The sequence below is a fragment of the Leuciscus leuciscus genome (genome assembly GCF_965113295.1).
Source record: "Leuciscus leuciscus genome assembly, chromosome: 1".
In the NCBI taxonomy this organism is placed as follows: Eukaryota; Metazoa; Chordata; class Actinopteri; order Cypriniformes; family Leuciscidae; genus Leuciscus; species Leuciscus leuciscus.
Genome location: NC_138725.1, coordinates 63,299,736 through 63,317,293, shown reverse-complemented (window position 1 = coordinate 63,317,293; position 17,558 = coordinate 63,299,736). Strand labels below are relative to the sequence as shown.

The following is a 17,558-nucleotide window of genomic DNA, read 5'->3' as shown; positions in this document are numbered from 1 at the left end:
TTTAAATTAAAAGTTAATTAATTTGCATTCACATTATTCATTTCATTTATACCAAATCATTAAAAACATCCTGCATGACCTTACTCTCATAGTCATTTACACACATTAATGCTAACATGTGACACACAGCAGATATCAAGGCTACGAATTAGGAATTTGGGCAGAGGTGGACGAAGTACACAACTTCCTTACTTGAGTGAAAGTACAGATACTACTGGTCAAATATTACTCCGTTACAAGTAAAAGTTGTAAAGACCTATTTTTACTTAAGTAAAAGTACAGAAGTACTCGTTTTTAAAAGTACTTAAGTATCAAAAGTAAAAAGTAAATGTCAATGCATTGTTTTATTATTATTGTTGCATTGTTGTATGTAATACTTAAAGTACCGTATGCCTGCATACCTACCCTCATATCAATATCACATTTATTTCTAGAACACAGTTCCAGTAGTGGGATTGAATGTGAGATTCAATTCACAATGGTTTCGGACACCCAAATGGCTGTTCCCTCAAATATTGCCCTATTTAAAGTTTTTTGGCTTTTAGTATGAATATGTTAGCCTTACTGTTATCTATAAGCTAGTGTGCAAAAAAGTGACAAAATTCGCATTTAGAAAACCAAACCCAACGTTGAAAATGAAAATCAGGTTTATGTCAGAATCCAACGTCAGATTGACATTGATCTCCAACGTTGGACAGACGTTGTATTGTGGTTGAAAATGAAAATCGGGTTGACGTCAGAAACCAACATCAGTCGGATTCTGACGTCAACCCAACTTTTATTATCAATATCCAACGTCAATCTGACGTCGGGTTCTGATGTCAATTAGATGCAGGGTTCTGACGTAAACCCGACTTTCATTTCCAACCAAAATGCAACCCCTGCAACCAAAATCATCCACTGACTGATGTTACTTTCTACTCAAGGACCTTGACAGAATTGTAGTGGAGTAAAAAGTACGATATTTGTCTTTCAAATGTAGTGAAGTTAAAGTAAAAAGTTTCCAGAAAAAATAATACTCAAGTAAAGTACAGATACTCAAAAAGTGTACTTAAGTACAGTACTCAAGTAAATGTACTTTGTTACTGTCCACCTCTGAATTTGGGAGTACGAATTATTGTCATTTACAACGTGGTCACGATTTAGTAAAAGCAGGGACCATATGCACGATTTAGCAAATGAATGAGGAAATGAATTATATTGTGCACAATGAGGGAATGAGAACCTTCTCACTTAGGCCTATTGTTAATTAGTGGCCAATATTTGTCATCTATAAAGAAAATTGCACACAAAATAACAAATATTAAACAAAAAGATCATGATTTAAGTGACATATTCATGGTTTTTAGGCGTAATTACTGATAAATCGTGTAAAACGTAAAGTTTAAAACTGAGAAAAGAATGTGGCTAACGTCTACAAAGCTAACTCGTCATTAACCCTCTTGAGTCGGCAAAAGCGCCCGCGCGTTTTGCTCGATTTTTTTTCACATAGCAGCAAATTAGACTTATACTCCGTCATTTTTGGTCATAAAGATTACAGACTTAAGAAATATGAAAAAATAAACTGTTAAATGTCTACTTTTTCCACTTTCAATCGAAATAAAACATTGTGCTTTTGTAAAATAAAGAAAATAAACAGGGTGCTTTCTGCCTCTGCCTCTCCGTCTCCCTGAACTTTTTTCTGGAGCACGTCTCTAAACTTACGAACACTAAACTTTTCAAATGTATAGCATGAAGTGATGACAAGACAATCGTTGAATTAATCAAAAAATCATTATAAATCCGTAATATAATGCAGTGTTTTACTGTTGCTTACCTGTCGAGAGCCGTTGGAGTGGAGATTCGAAATCCCTCAATCATCGCGTGTGTTCTTCTTTCTGCGCATGCGCAGATTCCTTTCTTCAAGGACTAAATTTTACTTGATTTTTTTTATTTGCTTCAAGTACTTAATCAATACATGTAAATATGCCAGAGAGTCAGAAGTCAATTTCACTTGTCTGTTGGATGTCTAATATTTACAAGTAAAAAATGAGTATATAATTAGGATTTACTTAATATACTAAAGTTTTCATTTTTACAAAATTATTCTTAGCAAAAGATACATGATTGTTCCTGTTTTATTTACTTTGACATAAAATCATTTTTTACAGTGCACTTAAAGTTATGCTTTAATAAAATTTAATTACAACTAAAATATACTTAGTACAAAATTAGTTGTTCCAAAATAGCACACTTCAGTAGGCTACTGAATTTTTCGAAGTATTTTTTATTTTATTTTTCACCATGGGACAAGTAGGAAAATGGGCCGGATCCACGAAATAAGAGAAAATAAGCCCTGGCAAGCCATTAAATGAGCAGGTGGGACTGATGAAACTGTATTCATGTCTCAACTCAAAATAACTTATTTTATCTATCCTACTTCTGACTAGATTTCTCTTGTTTTTGCTGCTATTAGTTTTATTTGTGTTGTTATGCTTATATCTGATTTCTACTCATGTAGGAGCTTTATAAAGAAAACATTATATTATTAGGCTACTTTCATCAATTAATCCGTCCTCGGCTGACTATCAGTTTCTAACAAGTATTCAGAGCGATTCTAAACTTCTGAACAGTGTATAATGATTGAAAGAAAATGATATCTTATTTTAATACAAATAAAATACATTTAATCACTGGTCGTGATAACAGACTCATGAATGTGCGCCACTTTTTAAAAGAAAGAGGAAGTTGACGCGCGTTGCATTATGGGATGTGCCATCCAATACTCTGCGTTCTAAATCGAATTACACTGTTGAACGTGCTTTAATAATAAATACTACGGAGTGAATAGAAAACAATTAATACAAAGATCTATCTAAATTATTTTCGCAGCCTTGCAATTTTCCTCCGTTATGAAATACAGCACCTCGTCATGTGACCTGATGTGAGCAGCCGTCATTTAGATGCATGAATCTGTTCTGGACATTTTCTCAGTTTCGGAACGGGTTTGAATCGCCGAACTTTGGAGCTTTTAAAGGTCTTGTTGGATTCTGACTGACATTGCCTTGTTTAGTTGCGGTTATTTTAACGTAGCTCCCTTTCTGCTCTTGGTTCCAGGAAGTTGTCGTTGGATGTGTAAGATGCTGAACGCTGCAGCAGCCGACAGAAATAAGGAGCCGATCCTTGCCGTATTAAAAAGCAGAGTGACATCAGACAGGCATCTGATGGCTTTGGAAATCTCTTCTGGCACGGGACAGCATGTCATTCACTTTGCCAAAGCATTTCCGAACATTACATGGCAGCCGTCTGAATTCGAAGCACAGTCACTATCGAGGTGAATATGGGCAACATCAAACTTCATCTTGAATTCTCGGCTTTCTATGTAGACATGAACAGCTCTGCATATAAATCTCTTATTAAAAGATTGTCTGCTGCAGAAACGCATTGATTGATTGATACCTATTCAGGTTATGAAATCGTAAAACATTTACTAATTGATGAAGAGGCTGCACAAGGTCGTTGAAATAGTTAATAATATAATAATATGTTCTTTATTTTTTCGTTTACTGAGTACAGGTGCAGAGATCTATGAATAGATGGCGCTGTTTAGTCACTTTTAGAAACATGAGTGCTCTAGTGAAAGCTTATTTTGAATGCTTAAAGTATTGAATATGAATATGAATGAAATAAGAATAAGTCAAAATCCACAATACGTGTTACTTAATAATGAATGAATGAATGAATGAATGAGGCATTTATATAGCACATATAGCTTTAGGTGCCACACACCAGCTATAAGTGGAAAGAAGAGAGAGTGATAGAGCCAATTCAATGGAAGGGGATTATTAGGAGGCCATGATTGGCAAGGGCCAATGGATGGAATTTTGGCAGGACACCGGGGTTACACCCCTACTCTTTTTGGAGAAGTGCCATGGGATTTTTAATGACCAAAGAGAGTCAGGACCTTAATAGTTTCTTTCAACGTACACATTCTTGTCTGCACTATTCCAAATAACAAAAACTTTGTATGCTAATCTAATCTTTCACCTGCAATCAATTGCTTCGATCCCCTCCGAAGCTACTTAAATTCAAGTTTTGGCTGCGTGCGTTTATCCATATCGCCATTTAAGTAGCTATTGAAAATTGTCCCCTCCTAGGTGTATACGACTCTCTTCTTTCAGACGAATACAATCGGAGTTAAATGAAAAAATATCCTGGCTCTTCCAAGTTTTATAATGAGAGTGAATAGAGCCTGAGATTTTGAAGCTAAAAAAAGCACATCCATCCATTATTAAAGAATCCATACGGCTCCATAAAGGCCTTCTGAAGCGATGTGATGCGTTTTTGTCAGAAAAATGTCCATACTTTTAACTTGATAAAGTATAATCTCTGGCTTCCGGGTAACTGCCGTCCGTGTTTTCAGGAGAGAGTCGAGCCCCGGCGTATGACGTAGGTGTAGCGTAAGCTCCGGTGAGAAGTGACGAAGATCCGTATGGATTACTTTTATGATGGATGGATGCGCTTTTTTGGCCTTAAAAAAATGGTACCATTCACTCCCATTATAAAGCTTGGAAGAGCCAGAATATTTTTGAATATAACTCCGATTATGTTTGGCTGAAAGAAGATAGTCATATACACTTTGGATGGCTTGAGGATGAGTAAATGGTGGGATAATTTTCATTTTTTGGTGAATTATCCCTTTAATGCCAGTTTAATTACAAATACGACACATTTTGGAAACAAGTGTTTGTTACCATTGGGAAAAGGACATGCATGTGTTGTTTCAGGATCGACTAGAAAGAAGACCTCCACAATCCACTGCAACTTTCAATTCTCAATTGAATGAATCTTTTTTTTTTTTATCTGATATCTATTCTTCTCTACGTTGCTCAGTAACAAGCCAAGAAAAAAGAAAGGAGTATAGTGCAGTGATAAACACTTGTGACAGAGCTGTGTTAGTTCAATGTTAGTTCAAAGTTCACTCTTGATTATTCTTTAGATTAGGCTTCATACCATAAAATGTTTCCTGCTACTCAATACCAAGATGTACCCCCAGTTTCACACACAAGGCTTAAGTCTAGTCCCAGACTAAAATACATGTTTGAGATACATATCTTCTATCTTAAAATATTTTGTCCTAGTAATATTTGTTTTTTTCTAAGGCACATTTATAAAAGCTACTTAAATGTCCTAATTGAACTAAACTTAATCCTGGCTTAATCTAAGCCCTGTCTGTGAAACTGGGCCTTTATGTACTATATTGTGATTTATAATTTTATTTATAATTTTTTTATTTTGCAGCATTGAAGCATATAGACAGTATCATAGGCTGCAGAATGTAAAGCCACCCATCTATCTTGATGTGTCTCAGAGTTGGGAGACCTGGGGTGGATTTCAAGCTGAGTCATGTGACCTCGTCGTGAACATCAACATGATGCACATCTCACCTCTGTCCTGCACAATGGTATCATGCTTGCTTGCTTTTATTTCTCTTTCTCTGTATTTGTTGAATGCCTGCATATAAAATCATCTAATATTCTTTCGCTTTTTAGGGTTTGTTTCATGCTGTTGGAAAAATACTGAAGCGCCAAGGATTGCTTCTGACTTACGGGGTATTTGTTGCATAATAAGCTCAAGCACCTTGAATTATTAAGCATTTGGTTACATTTATTGGCTTCTAACGTCTTGCATCTGATATTGTTTTGCAGCCTTATGCTTTCAAAGGATCGATTACTCCTCAGAGCAATGTTGACTTTGACCAGAGCTTGAGATACAGGTTAGTGATAAAACAAATCACTGGCAAACGAGCAACATCTGCGTTGCTGCAAAGTGATGTGGATCCTCGATAAAGTTTATTTCACTGGTGTGAAAACAAATGCTTGCAGATATAAAAACATATAATCAATGTTGAGGAAATGTAATTTTAAAAGTAATGTATTCAATATTGCGTTACTCCCTAAAAAGTAATTAATTGCGGTACTTTTTATGGAAACTTTTTCTCACATGGGCTGGGCTTGCTTGTTTGTTTTTAGTAACAAAAAAAGTTATATTTATGCAAATGTAAAGGCCCTTTCACACTAAAAGTGAAATGAATAAGCCTCAGGCTGAAGGAAATGCAAATTCACGCCTGTACAGTAGAGCAGCTCAAACAAACCTTTCAGCTGCTGCCATTCTGGATCACAGAAGAATAGGAAAAACAAAAACAAAATGAAACCCAAATGTGATGTTTATCTAAAGTCGTTTTTGATTGAATCGGATCATCTAAAGTCAGCAGCAAAGACAATGGCTAATAAAATGAGATTAAATACATAAAGTATATTTTGTGCAATTTAACGTATTTACTTATTGCAGGATTATTACATAATCTGAGTTTGCATTTCACGTTTTTTTTTTATTCATTTTTGAGGAATACTGAATCTGTTTTTGTGCAAGTGAGATGAATAAATATATGCTCACATACAGTCTAGATCTTCACACAGCGCACACAACGCCTCTGCACTTACTCACGATTTCTGTTACTTGGACAAACTCGGAAAACAACACTTACTATCTAATGGATCATACAGTCATGTTGCTTCTTGAGTAAATGCATCTTGATTTAAGAATGTTTTGAAATTTGTAGTGGAATACAAGACAAAAATACTGCAGTGTAAAAAATTATTTCTCTGCAAAAGTTTATAATTTCATATTTTGCTGTACCAATGTTGTTTTACAGAAATCCAGAGTGGGGTCTAAGAGATGTATCATTTCTGAAAAAGCTAGGCCAAGAAAATGGACTACGATTGGAGGAAATTGTAAGGGTGTTATTACCAAAATGAATTGCTTAATGCATCTGGTGTAGTGCAATGCGAGTGCATGCTTGATGATAATTATAGTTTATGCAATGTCAATTCTCCCTTGCCTATTTCTGTTCATTACAATTCTTGCTGTAAAGGTTTTTCTTAGAAGCTATGATCTATTATTTGACCATGATCCACTGCAAATTAATCCGTCATGCCTTATTCACCTCTTTCTTGCTTTTAAATATGATTGGCTTGATTATGTGATGATTCACCACCTTGGGACATTGTAGGATTGTAAATGCATCTGTTTTTGTTTTGATTTTCTAGGTTGATATGCCCGCCAACAACCAGTGCTTACTGTTTCTCAAGGACAGTGTGGTTTGATTTAATTCAGTTTCATCGCACTGTATTTGCATATGTGTGGACTCTGCAGTGTTTTAACGGTTCAAAGATACTGAATAATACAAAGGCTTTGCTGAAATTTGTCATCACTATCTTTTTGACAAAGATGTGTTTTTTGCAGGATGTATTAATGTGGGGTTTTCCCCCCCAAACTTTTTACAAATATGTTTAAAATGATGTGTACTCAGATGAAATGAAACATAACATAATACAACATACTTCATTCCAGAATGATTTTCACTACACGGATGCCAGAGAAAGTAAAATTTAAAGTGCCTGAGGTTTTATTGCAGGACATGATCATAGTTACTCTGAATTTCTTAGGACATTGTCATTGGTTATCTGGATTATAGGTGTTGTTATTTTTTATGCAGTGTTGTTATTTACCACCATATTATAGCCTAGCCTACTACAAAAACAAATTGCCATGCTAACCATAGTAACTGCTGTGTGTGTGTGTGCGTGTGCGTGTGTGTGTGTGTGAGAGAGAGTGTGTGAAATCCAGCTCAACCAAACCACCATGCTTCAAAAACAAGCTAATCTAAATCTCTAAAAATGTATATCTTGAATGCGAGTTGCTTTGAATGTGCATTTATGCCAAATGCATAAATGTATGCATTATTTTAATCAAATTGGTGGGTAATATAAATTTACCAGTATACATGGTGAATATTTTTACGCTTGTAGTGAAATAAATGTGTGAACTCTCACATTTCAAGGCAGAATATTTGTTTGAATTTTCATGAAACACTAATACATTATACTGTTAATTGCTGCTCTTCTTTTATGCGATTGAAGATCCTTGATCAATAAAGAATATCTGTCTGTTAATGTGCACTGAGTCTGTTTATTGACTATAGATTTGTGTCTTCCTCAGACTTGTTTTTGTTTTTTGGAATGGTTTACTGGCGATTGTAAGTCGGAACCAAAGATCATGATCTGAACGTGTTACACCGAAAATTGCCCCCAACATGGGAGGTGCAGCGGATATGAGTGGATCGCAGTAGTCGGCAAAAGATTATTTGAACACAACCCGATTTATTATACTGTATCGTTTTAATCTGCTTTCATTCTAAGGACTTCAAACACACTCTTTCCGCTTCTCTGTCGAAAATCATCCGGAACAGGCAACAGTTTAAGCCACGGCGGAGCAAAGTTGAGTGTCTATTTTTGTCTCCTGCCTCAAAAGCACAGTGTGTCAGTTCGTATGAAGCTTTTATTTCCATAAAGACTTGAATAATGTCAACGACATCGCTGGATAAAGAGCTGCAGGAGCGTCTGAGAGAGGCCAGTGCCATCGGAGACATCGATGAGGTGAAGACTTTAGTGGAGAGCGGAGTCAACGTCAACTCTCAGAATGAGATCAACGGATGGTGCGTATATAAACACTGATCCGACTCAGGCTAAACCACTTATTTCATTTACTTACTAGTGTACAGTTATATTAACCTTTCATTCGAGTGCAATTCACCTTTATTATTAAGATAAGAGAGCTCCTGGCCACAATTGATACCTGACACGTTAGAGGAGGGGCCAGGAATTTAAGTTGAATTTAAAATAATAATAATAATAATGATGATGATGTTCACAGATTTTCTATAAAAATAAATAAATAAATATGACTTGTCCATTGTAATTTCATGGTAACTTTAATATTTTAGAAAAGGGGTCAAATATGATCATATTTGGGGGTCCATGGTATCTAAAAGATTGATCTAGGACACCAGTGTCAGATGCATGGGATACCTTTACCTTATACAGGCTTTTCACACTTGAGATTGTGAACAATGCAGTATGTAATGTTAAAATACTTTCAGTTTAGCATGCAGAGACAGCGTAAGACATTTCCTTGTAAAGTGCAAACACTGGGGGGTATTCCAGACAGCAGGGTTTTTTTCTCGAATTAAATTTTTTCTTATTTTATTCTCGTATCGTAGATGTGCATCCAAAAGGTTTTTGAATGAAAATGGGACATTTTCTATATAATGTAATAATGTATCTTCTGGGTTGACTGATCTTACCGATAAGTTCAGAGTTGACAAAACCATACAAATTCAACCTGGTGAATTGATTTATTAATTTATCAATTTGATTGAGAGTTAGTAGTGATTAACTAGCGAACAGCCGATCACACAGAACATAGAGAGCGTCAATTGATTCCCTTCTAGCGAGAGAGCCAGCTAAATTCACTTCTCCGTTGAACGTGAGATGGTTATGAAAAATATCATAAATTTAAATGCCTTCACAAGTCAGGAATAAACACACTGCTGCTTCAGCGAAAGATTGAGAAGGCAACTATTGATTATTTCAATGCAACATCATTTAAATAATAATCTATATATGTTCCCAAAGCGCTCGAAAGAAAACACGTAAGATTAATCAGTTTAAAAGCTTTATTTAAGCATGTATTTATATTCATTTTAATGCAAAGTTTAATATTAATTACCAATATTATAATTGTGTAATTATATTATGTGAATTATACATAATTTTAATCCATAATAAAAAAGTAATTAGCAGCAAAAGAAAGGTAAAATGTCTCTAAAATTGTATCAGTTTGTTGGCTGTTTACACAACATCATTTTCAACTAAAAGCTGAAATCTTTTTATGTGTTTTGGTCATTCATGTACACGACAATGATGTTTTGGGGGCCTGAAAACGCAAACTTTTAAAAAAAGTACCGTTAACATCTCCTTGTAAACCACAAAAACGTGAATTAGTGAAAACGGTGATGTCATGCGCATGCGTATTACATGTTCAGTCTATAGGCGCGTAGTGTTTCTTTACAAAGTGCCGAATAATACAGCGTTTTTAGTCGTTTTCATGGATCCGTGAGAACAGGGATCGTTTTCACAGCGTTGTCGTCTGTACGCGAAACTTTAAAAAAACACAAAAGAAAAACGTCCTTTTTTTAAGTACATCATTGTCATGTAAACAACATACCCATAATCTGCTGTAATATGGAGTGAGAGATACAGGGATTGTGGCTTGAATGCATCAGATACATGTCACTTTCCTCACAGCTGATTGGTCCAGTTTGGGTTTGCGATCTCTAACCCAGAATCAAACCTGCTCCGGAGCAGGTTAGCCGTGTAGCGTAAGTTACCATCGCGATGAACACCGCTAAATACCAACCCGCCTTCTTGAGCCCGAAAAGCCAGAGTTTGCTCAAACTAATCTCAAACTTACCTGGGTAGCAAACAACTGAGAATGCCTTCATGCAACAGGACACTGATTGTTTTACATTGTATATCATTTAACGTTGCTTAACTCTGGTTTAAAAGTGGCCATAACAGGGTTTAAAACGCATTAACCCTGGGTCATGATGTAATGTGAAAAGCTCTATATAACATGTAGAGCAGGACTGATGAAAATATAAATGGTTTCTGATTGCTATAGAGAGATAGCCCTAACCTTTCAAGTCATGTAGCTTGGCAGCATTCCTGAAATGCTTTATAAGAGAGCTTGTCTTTAGGAGCATGTGAAGCTCTCTGTTTTCTCACTGCTGATATTTGTTGATCAACTGACTTTAGGTGTTAGATTTGTTCTGACGTTCATGCCAGGCCTTGACTGCTTTGTTTTAGTAATGCCTGAATGCATTAAAACTCATTTGACTGATTCACTGTGGAAAGTCATGTTTAAGATAATCTGGTGTCCCCTGTTCATCCAGGACATGTTTGCATTGGGCCTGTAAAAGAAACCACAAACAGATAGTGGCCTATCTGTTGAACGCCGGAGCCGATAAAGACATTCTAACAGCGAAAGAGGAGTTAGCTGTTCAGCTCACTTCTAAACCTGAAATCAGAAGACTGCTGGGAGGTATGCTTTTTAGAAGAAAAGAAGGACATGATGCATTACGTGCTCAGATACTCTCAAAGCCATCATACAAAGACATTTAGACATTTCATTCTAGACATTTACAGTTTAGAATTATCTAGCGAAGTGTTTTGTTGACTAGAATATAAAGGCATGTGGATAACAAATCATGTATTCCATGTAAATACCCATACAAATGCAAGTCATTTTAATTTGTGAATTCTTATAAGATAATTCATATGAATTCATATATATATATATATATATATATTTATTTATTTATTTATTTATTTATTTATTTATTTGCATTAAAGTTAATTAAATAAATTATAAATTTAATATTTTTTTAATAAATTATTTAAAAGAAAAATTAGGTAATTAAATAAAAGGTTTTAATAAACTTTTTTTTGTTCAAGATGCATAATATTTCAGTGCCACATTAGTTGTCGACTAATATTACATTTTTTTTTATGTATCTGTCAATATTAGATAATTGATTTTGATAATTTCCCCTATTTCTACATTTAGATTACCTTTACATTACATATATATATACTGTAGTCAACATTTGAAGTGGATCAAAAATTATCACCAAAGTTGTCCTAAGATATATATATATATATATATATATATATATATATATATATATATATATATATATATATATATATATACATATACTTTATATTAAAAACTATTGTTTTATTTTTTATTATTTAAAATATAAAATATAGAGTATCTATTTTCTTTTTTGCATCCCTATTTTTTTATGTATTCAACTCCTAAAAACACTAAAATACATATTAAAATAGGAAATCTTCCTTATACCAGTTTTTTTTTAAAGCTTGCTTAAATTAATCTTTAAAAACACTAATAATTTAATAACATCATTACATGCAAATCTCAAAAAGAATGAACATTTTTCATCCTGTACATTCACTTTTACAACTAGTTTTGATTGTTTTATTTCAGCAATTTGTCGATCAACGGCCATTACAGTATAATTTAATTATTAATTTATTGTAATAATTTATCATTTGTGTTCTTTTTTTCTTAAAAATATTAACATGAAAACAGAAAACCTTCTGTGTAAAGTCATAATGCCCTTACGCCTTCACATTCATGTTTATCGTCCTTCTCCAGTGGAAGAGGAAGACATGCCTGAGGTGAAGGAACCAGAGCTGCCAATCATTCCAAACTATCTTTCCAACCCGCCCTTCCTGTACAGCAAGATAGATAAAGATAACCTGAGCATAGCACAGCAAAACGGCACCAACAGTCACCCAGAGCCCCTGGAGTCAGAACCAGCGACCCTGTCGCCGACGCAAGAGCAGCAGCTCCCGCCTCAGCATCAGCAGCCCAAGAGCCTTTACACAGACAGCCAGAGCCCGCAGGAGTTACCCTACGTCCCCATGGTGGAGCAGAACGGCGTGGTCAACGGCGGCCTGCCAATGGAGCTCTCCTCAGAGACTCATCACACCAACCACTGCGAGTTTACACACGCTCATCCTATCGCACAGAACGGCCCAGTGTGTCCCACGCTTCCTTCTCCCGGCGGAAGCAGCAGCCAGACGCAGGTTCCCAACGCCACGGTCACCCGGCAGCCGTCCATCCCGCAGCAAATCAACTGCTCCCAGCTCGGTGGCTCCATGCCGGCCTTCCAGCCCTTCTTTTTCACCAGCACTTTTCCAGTTAACGTTCAAGGTACAGTGTGGGTTTGCTAAGAAGCTTGTTGGTCTGTGAACCGTGCCCTGTCACGTGACTAAACACACCTCCGCTTTCACCTCCACATAAAAAAGGCTGCAGATATTCACTGAAAGGTGAGGTTGCTAGGTAGCAAGAAAGCAGATTTACAGTGTAGGATACACTGTAAATAATGAAAGTAATGAAAGAAAATGATATATATACATATATTTACATTTAAATGTATATATATTTATTTTATGCATAAAAATATAGCAGAGCTAGATATATGTTACAGAATGCATATATTTCAATAGGGAATATATATATATATATATAAAATCTTATCTTTTCAACTTTCTATTTACCGAAGAACCCTGAAAAAAAGTATCCGTTTACACAAAAATATTAAGCAACTGTTTTCAACATTCATAATAATCAGAAATGTTTCTTGATCATCAAATCATCAAATTAGATTGATTTCTGAAGGATCATGTGACACTGAAGACTGGAGTAAATTCAGCTGAAAATTCAGCTTTGATCACAGTAATAAATTACATTTCAAAATATATTTGAATAGAAAACAGTTATTTTAAATTGTAATAATATTTCACAATATTTCTGTTTTTAATGTATTTTTTATCAAATAAATGCAGCCTTGGTGAGCAAGAGACTCTTTCAAAAACATTTAAAAAATATAAGTGCATGAATTTATTTGTTTGCATCTATTTTACTGTAAATCTTTGCTGCTCGGTCATACACTTAAATCAAAGGGATTTTAGCAGACGTTCTTATACACATTGACTTGATGCGCTCATTCCAACATGACTTGAAGGCAGCATATCTCCACAAACAGGTTTGCACACGCTTTCTTTAAATGCACATGCACCAAACAGACTGGTTTGAGGAATTCACAAAGATGCCTCGAGTCACAATCGTGCTGTCTCTTCCCAGAGCTCGTCCTGAAGGTCCGCATCCAGAACACCAATGTCAGAGAGAACGACTTCATCGAGGTGGAGCTGGACAGGCAGGAGCTGACGTATCGCGCCCTCCTCCGCGTCTGCTGCCGCGAGTTAGACATCAGCGCAGAGCACGTGGAGAAGATCCGCAAGCTGCCCAACACTATGCTCAGAAAGGTGAGGCCTGAGCCTATTAACAGCTTAGTCAACTCACCCAGATCTGATGTATGTGGTCCTCACAGCCGACTGCCTTCTAAGGCAGTATCCTAACAGGGATGGAACTTCATAAATGACTGATTTGGAACGATCTACATAAGCAGTAGATGACAAAATAAAAGCTTGATAGTTTAAAGCTGCAGTCCGTATCTTTTTTGGGATAAAAATGATCCAAAATCAATTTTTGAGCAAGTACATAACCAGCCAGTGTTCAAAACTGTCAGCTTGCCTTAGCTCGATTCAAAACGGTAAGCTTGTTATGTTTTTAATTCCAGTGGTACTGGTAGCCTGGAAATCCAGACCTAAATCTGAAAGATTAATGGTCTGGCATCGACTAATGAAAATCGGCCAGCTCGAGGGGCGGCACCAAGCATGTATTTGAAAATCTCACTGCACGCAATTGGATAATACCACAACCAATCACAACAAGCCCCATACGCTTAGCTACCAGCGGAGCAAACTGGTAATGACTCTTGCCGTATCCGGTTGGCAAAACCGCCCTTCTTGCAAGGCACACCCCACGTGAAGTAGGGCTGCTCGATTATGGAAAAAATCATAATCACGATTATTTTGGTCAGTATTGAAATCACGATTATGTAACACGATTATTTCACATGACTTTGGGAACGTGTTGCATTTATTAAAAAGACACCTTTCAGCAATTCTTAAAAAAAATTAATTTAAACATTTAGTGTACTTTTTGAACTATTAAAATAAATAATATAACAGATAATACTTCAACAAGTATTTTAATTTCCCCGCAGGTCTACCACTTATAATGCGGGAAATTCCCCCACAAACATTGATTCACTTTAGCATGTATGAGTAGCCTAAATTAATCCACACAGATTATAAAATCAAATCTACCATTTTAAAACTTTCGAAAGACGCAATTTCACAAACCGCGTGAGTGTTCAGCGGTGCAGCGTCTCTCTGTCTCTCAAAATGGGTTGGACAAAGCAAGCGTCAAAACTACACTCTCGCGTTTAAGAGTCGGGACATGACGGAATTGTCACTTGCACAATCGGGCCAGTATTGCATCATAACTAAAGTTGATCATTTTCACTTCTTTAAGTCTTATCAGTTCAAACATTCAAGCTGAGAGAGTTTACGGCTTCAGGAGGGGCGGAAGTGCGCGTGTCATTCAGAACACAAGACAAAATAAGAGTGTTCTTGCAAAACAGAACATGGCAAAATAATCGTTTTTACTCGATTGTACTATTTTGGTGATCGTTGGGAGCCGAAATCGAAATCGAAATTCAATTAATTGCATTAGCCCTAACGTGAAGTGGATAATTCCATGAATAACTGCAATTGCAGATTTCAAACAGAGATGGCGACAAAGAGGAAAAACTACGGACTGCAGCTTTAATGTATAAATATAAAGAAATTAAAACATATAATCACAACATTTCTGGCCAAATTGTGCAGCCCTACAAACAAGCACAGCAAATCTGGAGATTTAAATCGCAATAGCAATTTTTATCAGAAAAATCACAGATTCTTCCCCCAAATCGCACAGTACTAAATTTAAAGGGGTCATGACGAAGTTGAAGTTTCGATGAAGTTTTTTGCACAAAAACGAATATATATGTGGAAAAACGATTATTTTCAACCCTCTGTCTGAAATGATCTATTTTTAAGGGGCGGCTCCTTTAAAATAGCAGAAAATAGAGTTAAGAGCATTGTTAGGCATTGAAAACATAGTTTCCTACACGTTTGAGAGTTTTGCAAGTCGTGTTGTTGTTTGATCTTGCACTTGATTGAATACAAAGACAAATCTTCCCATGCATATTTCTAGCTATTGGTGAAGGAATGATGTTTTGGATCTGTTCCTCTCGGTTTAGTTCGCTTGAAGGGCCATCATGATGCTTCGTAAAAGTGACATTCTGTTTGGTTGAGCAAAATCCTCTCCTGTTTAAGCTTGTCTAAATCTACAGACAAAGTTTGTTGAGATGGTAAATACAAACAGTGCTTTTTAACATTGAGTAGTAGAGGCAGTTCTAGCTTCGAAAAGAGTGGCCAACATGATAATAATGGCTGAAATTGGACAACATGATAATAATGGCTGAAATTGGACAACATGATAATAATGGCTGAAATTGGACAAGCAAACGCGCTTGTGTTGGCCGTGTTGTGCATTTTATTATATCCAACTGCAGACACCGGTGGAGTTTAGTTCTTAAGGCCTGTTCACACCAGGAACGATAACTATATTAGTATAGTTCGTATATATTTTTGGTACACAATATCCTTAAAAGACGAGAGGAGTTGGGAGAATCCGTCACTCTGATTAGAGAGTCATCGTCTTTTGAAGACAAATTTTAATCAATATTAATTACAGTATGTTGCATTTACACATCTTTTACCAGCAGATGTCCTCAGTATGCTACGTTCTGAGCGCATCTAAACAGTGAATCTAGCTAGTCTAGTATAATCTATCTAATCTAACAGTGAATTAAGCTGACAAAGTCAATAGTGGCATAAAAACAACGCCTAGTCAACACCTTTATATATATATATGGATATTTGAGGTAATTTTGTTACACTATTTGCTAGCCTACATAATGATCTCATTGTTAATACTTCTCACCATTTATTCCAACGGTATGACCGATTGCTTTCCATATATAAATTTTTTTAACGTATCCTTAAAGACGGTTTGACTTGTCAAACAGTGTTGGATTTTTCTGTACCTCGGCGAATAACTTCTCCTAATTTCGTCTGCATTTTAAATGCGCAAGCCCTTTAAATTCGAGTGGATTCTGATTGGCTGTCAGTGTTTAATCGTTCGACAGCTGGAAAAAAATCGTTCTGAAAGTGATCCCAACAATATCATTCCTCATATCTTTATTGTTATAGTTGTGGCGTGAACTTTTCTTTAATATGGAGAACGATTTTTAGAACTATATATTTATCGTTATCTTTATAGTTATCGTCCTTGGTGTGAACGGGCCTTTAGTGTTTATCCCAGACAGCGATGGGTACAAAAGTTTTCTTCAGTGCATTAAGCTGGACAACCCTACTGCATCATGGGAATGTCTCTGCTGCCATATCGAATGGCTTCAGCTCTCATTTGCGACACTACATCCAGATCATTCAACGCTACATCTGTCTAAATGTGTATATGTTCCTTTGGCAGGATAAAGACGTGGCACGGCTACAGGATTTCCAGGAGCTGGAGGTGGTGCTGGAGAAAACCGAAGGCTTGTCGCTGTTCTCTGGAGGTCAGGGAGGTCTGACCGACAGGCCCTGCTACAACATGAAGGCCTCCAGGCTCACCTACTAGCTTCACATTAGAGACTCTCACGGTTTACCTGCTTCCTGAAATCCCAAACACATTTTGGATCTCAAAATATGCTCATGCTTTGGGTTGGTAACCAGATATAACATGTTAGCCTTATTCCTCCTCTCCTTCATTAACAGATGTATCCTTAGTGCCTCCTCTTCCATTGTAACCATAGATAGCTTGTTATACGGGCTTTGACTTGCTCCGGGGGTGGATGGGTTTTTTGCATCGCTTCAGTTTGAATATTTAAATCCATCCAGGCCATGATTGGACTTCGGGAAATATTAAAACGCACCACTTTTGCATACTGTCGGGCCTTGGAGTTTGTTCAGATCTGTCTTACTGCCTTGCCTTCATATCGGGTCACTGTGTGAGAGTAGGCACATTGCATCGTACATCCAACAAATATACAGTGTCCTATCTCAAGTTCA

At 36.3% G+C, this 17,558-nt stretch overlaps 2 protein-coding genes across 2 annotated transcripts in view; both read left to right on the top strand.

Annotated features, from left to right (window-relative positions):
• Window positions 1-2,737: 2,737 nt before the first annotated feature.
• Window positions 2,738-7,994, top strand: mettl26 (methyltransferase like 26). The gene is made up of 7 exons (XM_082167762.1): window positions 2,738-3,016; window positions 3,097-3,313; window positions 5,281-5,443; window positions 5,532-5,591; window positions 5,688-5,755; window positions 6,695-6,773; window positions 7,089-7,994. Exons 1-7 carry the CDS (start codon window positions 2,947-2,949, stop codon window positions 7,143-7,145), a joined length of 714 nt encoding a protein of 237 aa, XP_082023888.1. The 5' UTR covers window positions 2,738-2,946; the 3' UTR covers window positions 7,146-7,994.
• Window positions 7,995-8,117: 123 nt separating this feature from the next.
• Window positions 8,118-17,558, top strand: part of ankrd40 (ankyrin repeat domain 40) — a 10,311-nt gene continuing 870 nt past the window's right edge. The window contains exons 1-5 of the mRNA XM_082167753.1: window positions 8,118-8,536; window positions 10,835-10,983; window positions 12,124-12,684; window positions 13,618-13,799; window positions 16,981-17,558. The exon at window positions 16,981-17,558 is cut by the window's right edge and continues 870 nt beyond it. Coding sequence (XP_082023879.1) covers window positions 8,403-8,536; window positions 10,835-10,983; window positions 12,124-12,684; window positions 13,618-13,799; window positions 16,981-17,127 — 1,173 coding nt within the window. The 5' untranslated portion in view covers window positions 8,118-8,402 and the 3' untranslated portion in view covers window positions 17,128-17,558. The remainder of the gene's footprint in view (window positions 8,537-10,834; window positions 10,984-12,123; window positions 12,685-13,617; window positions 13,800-16,980) is intronic.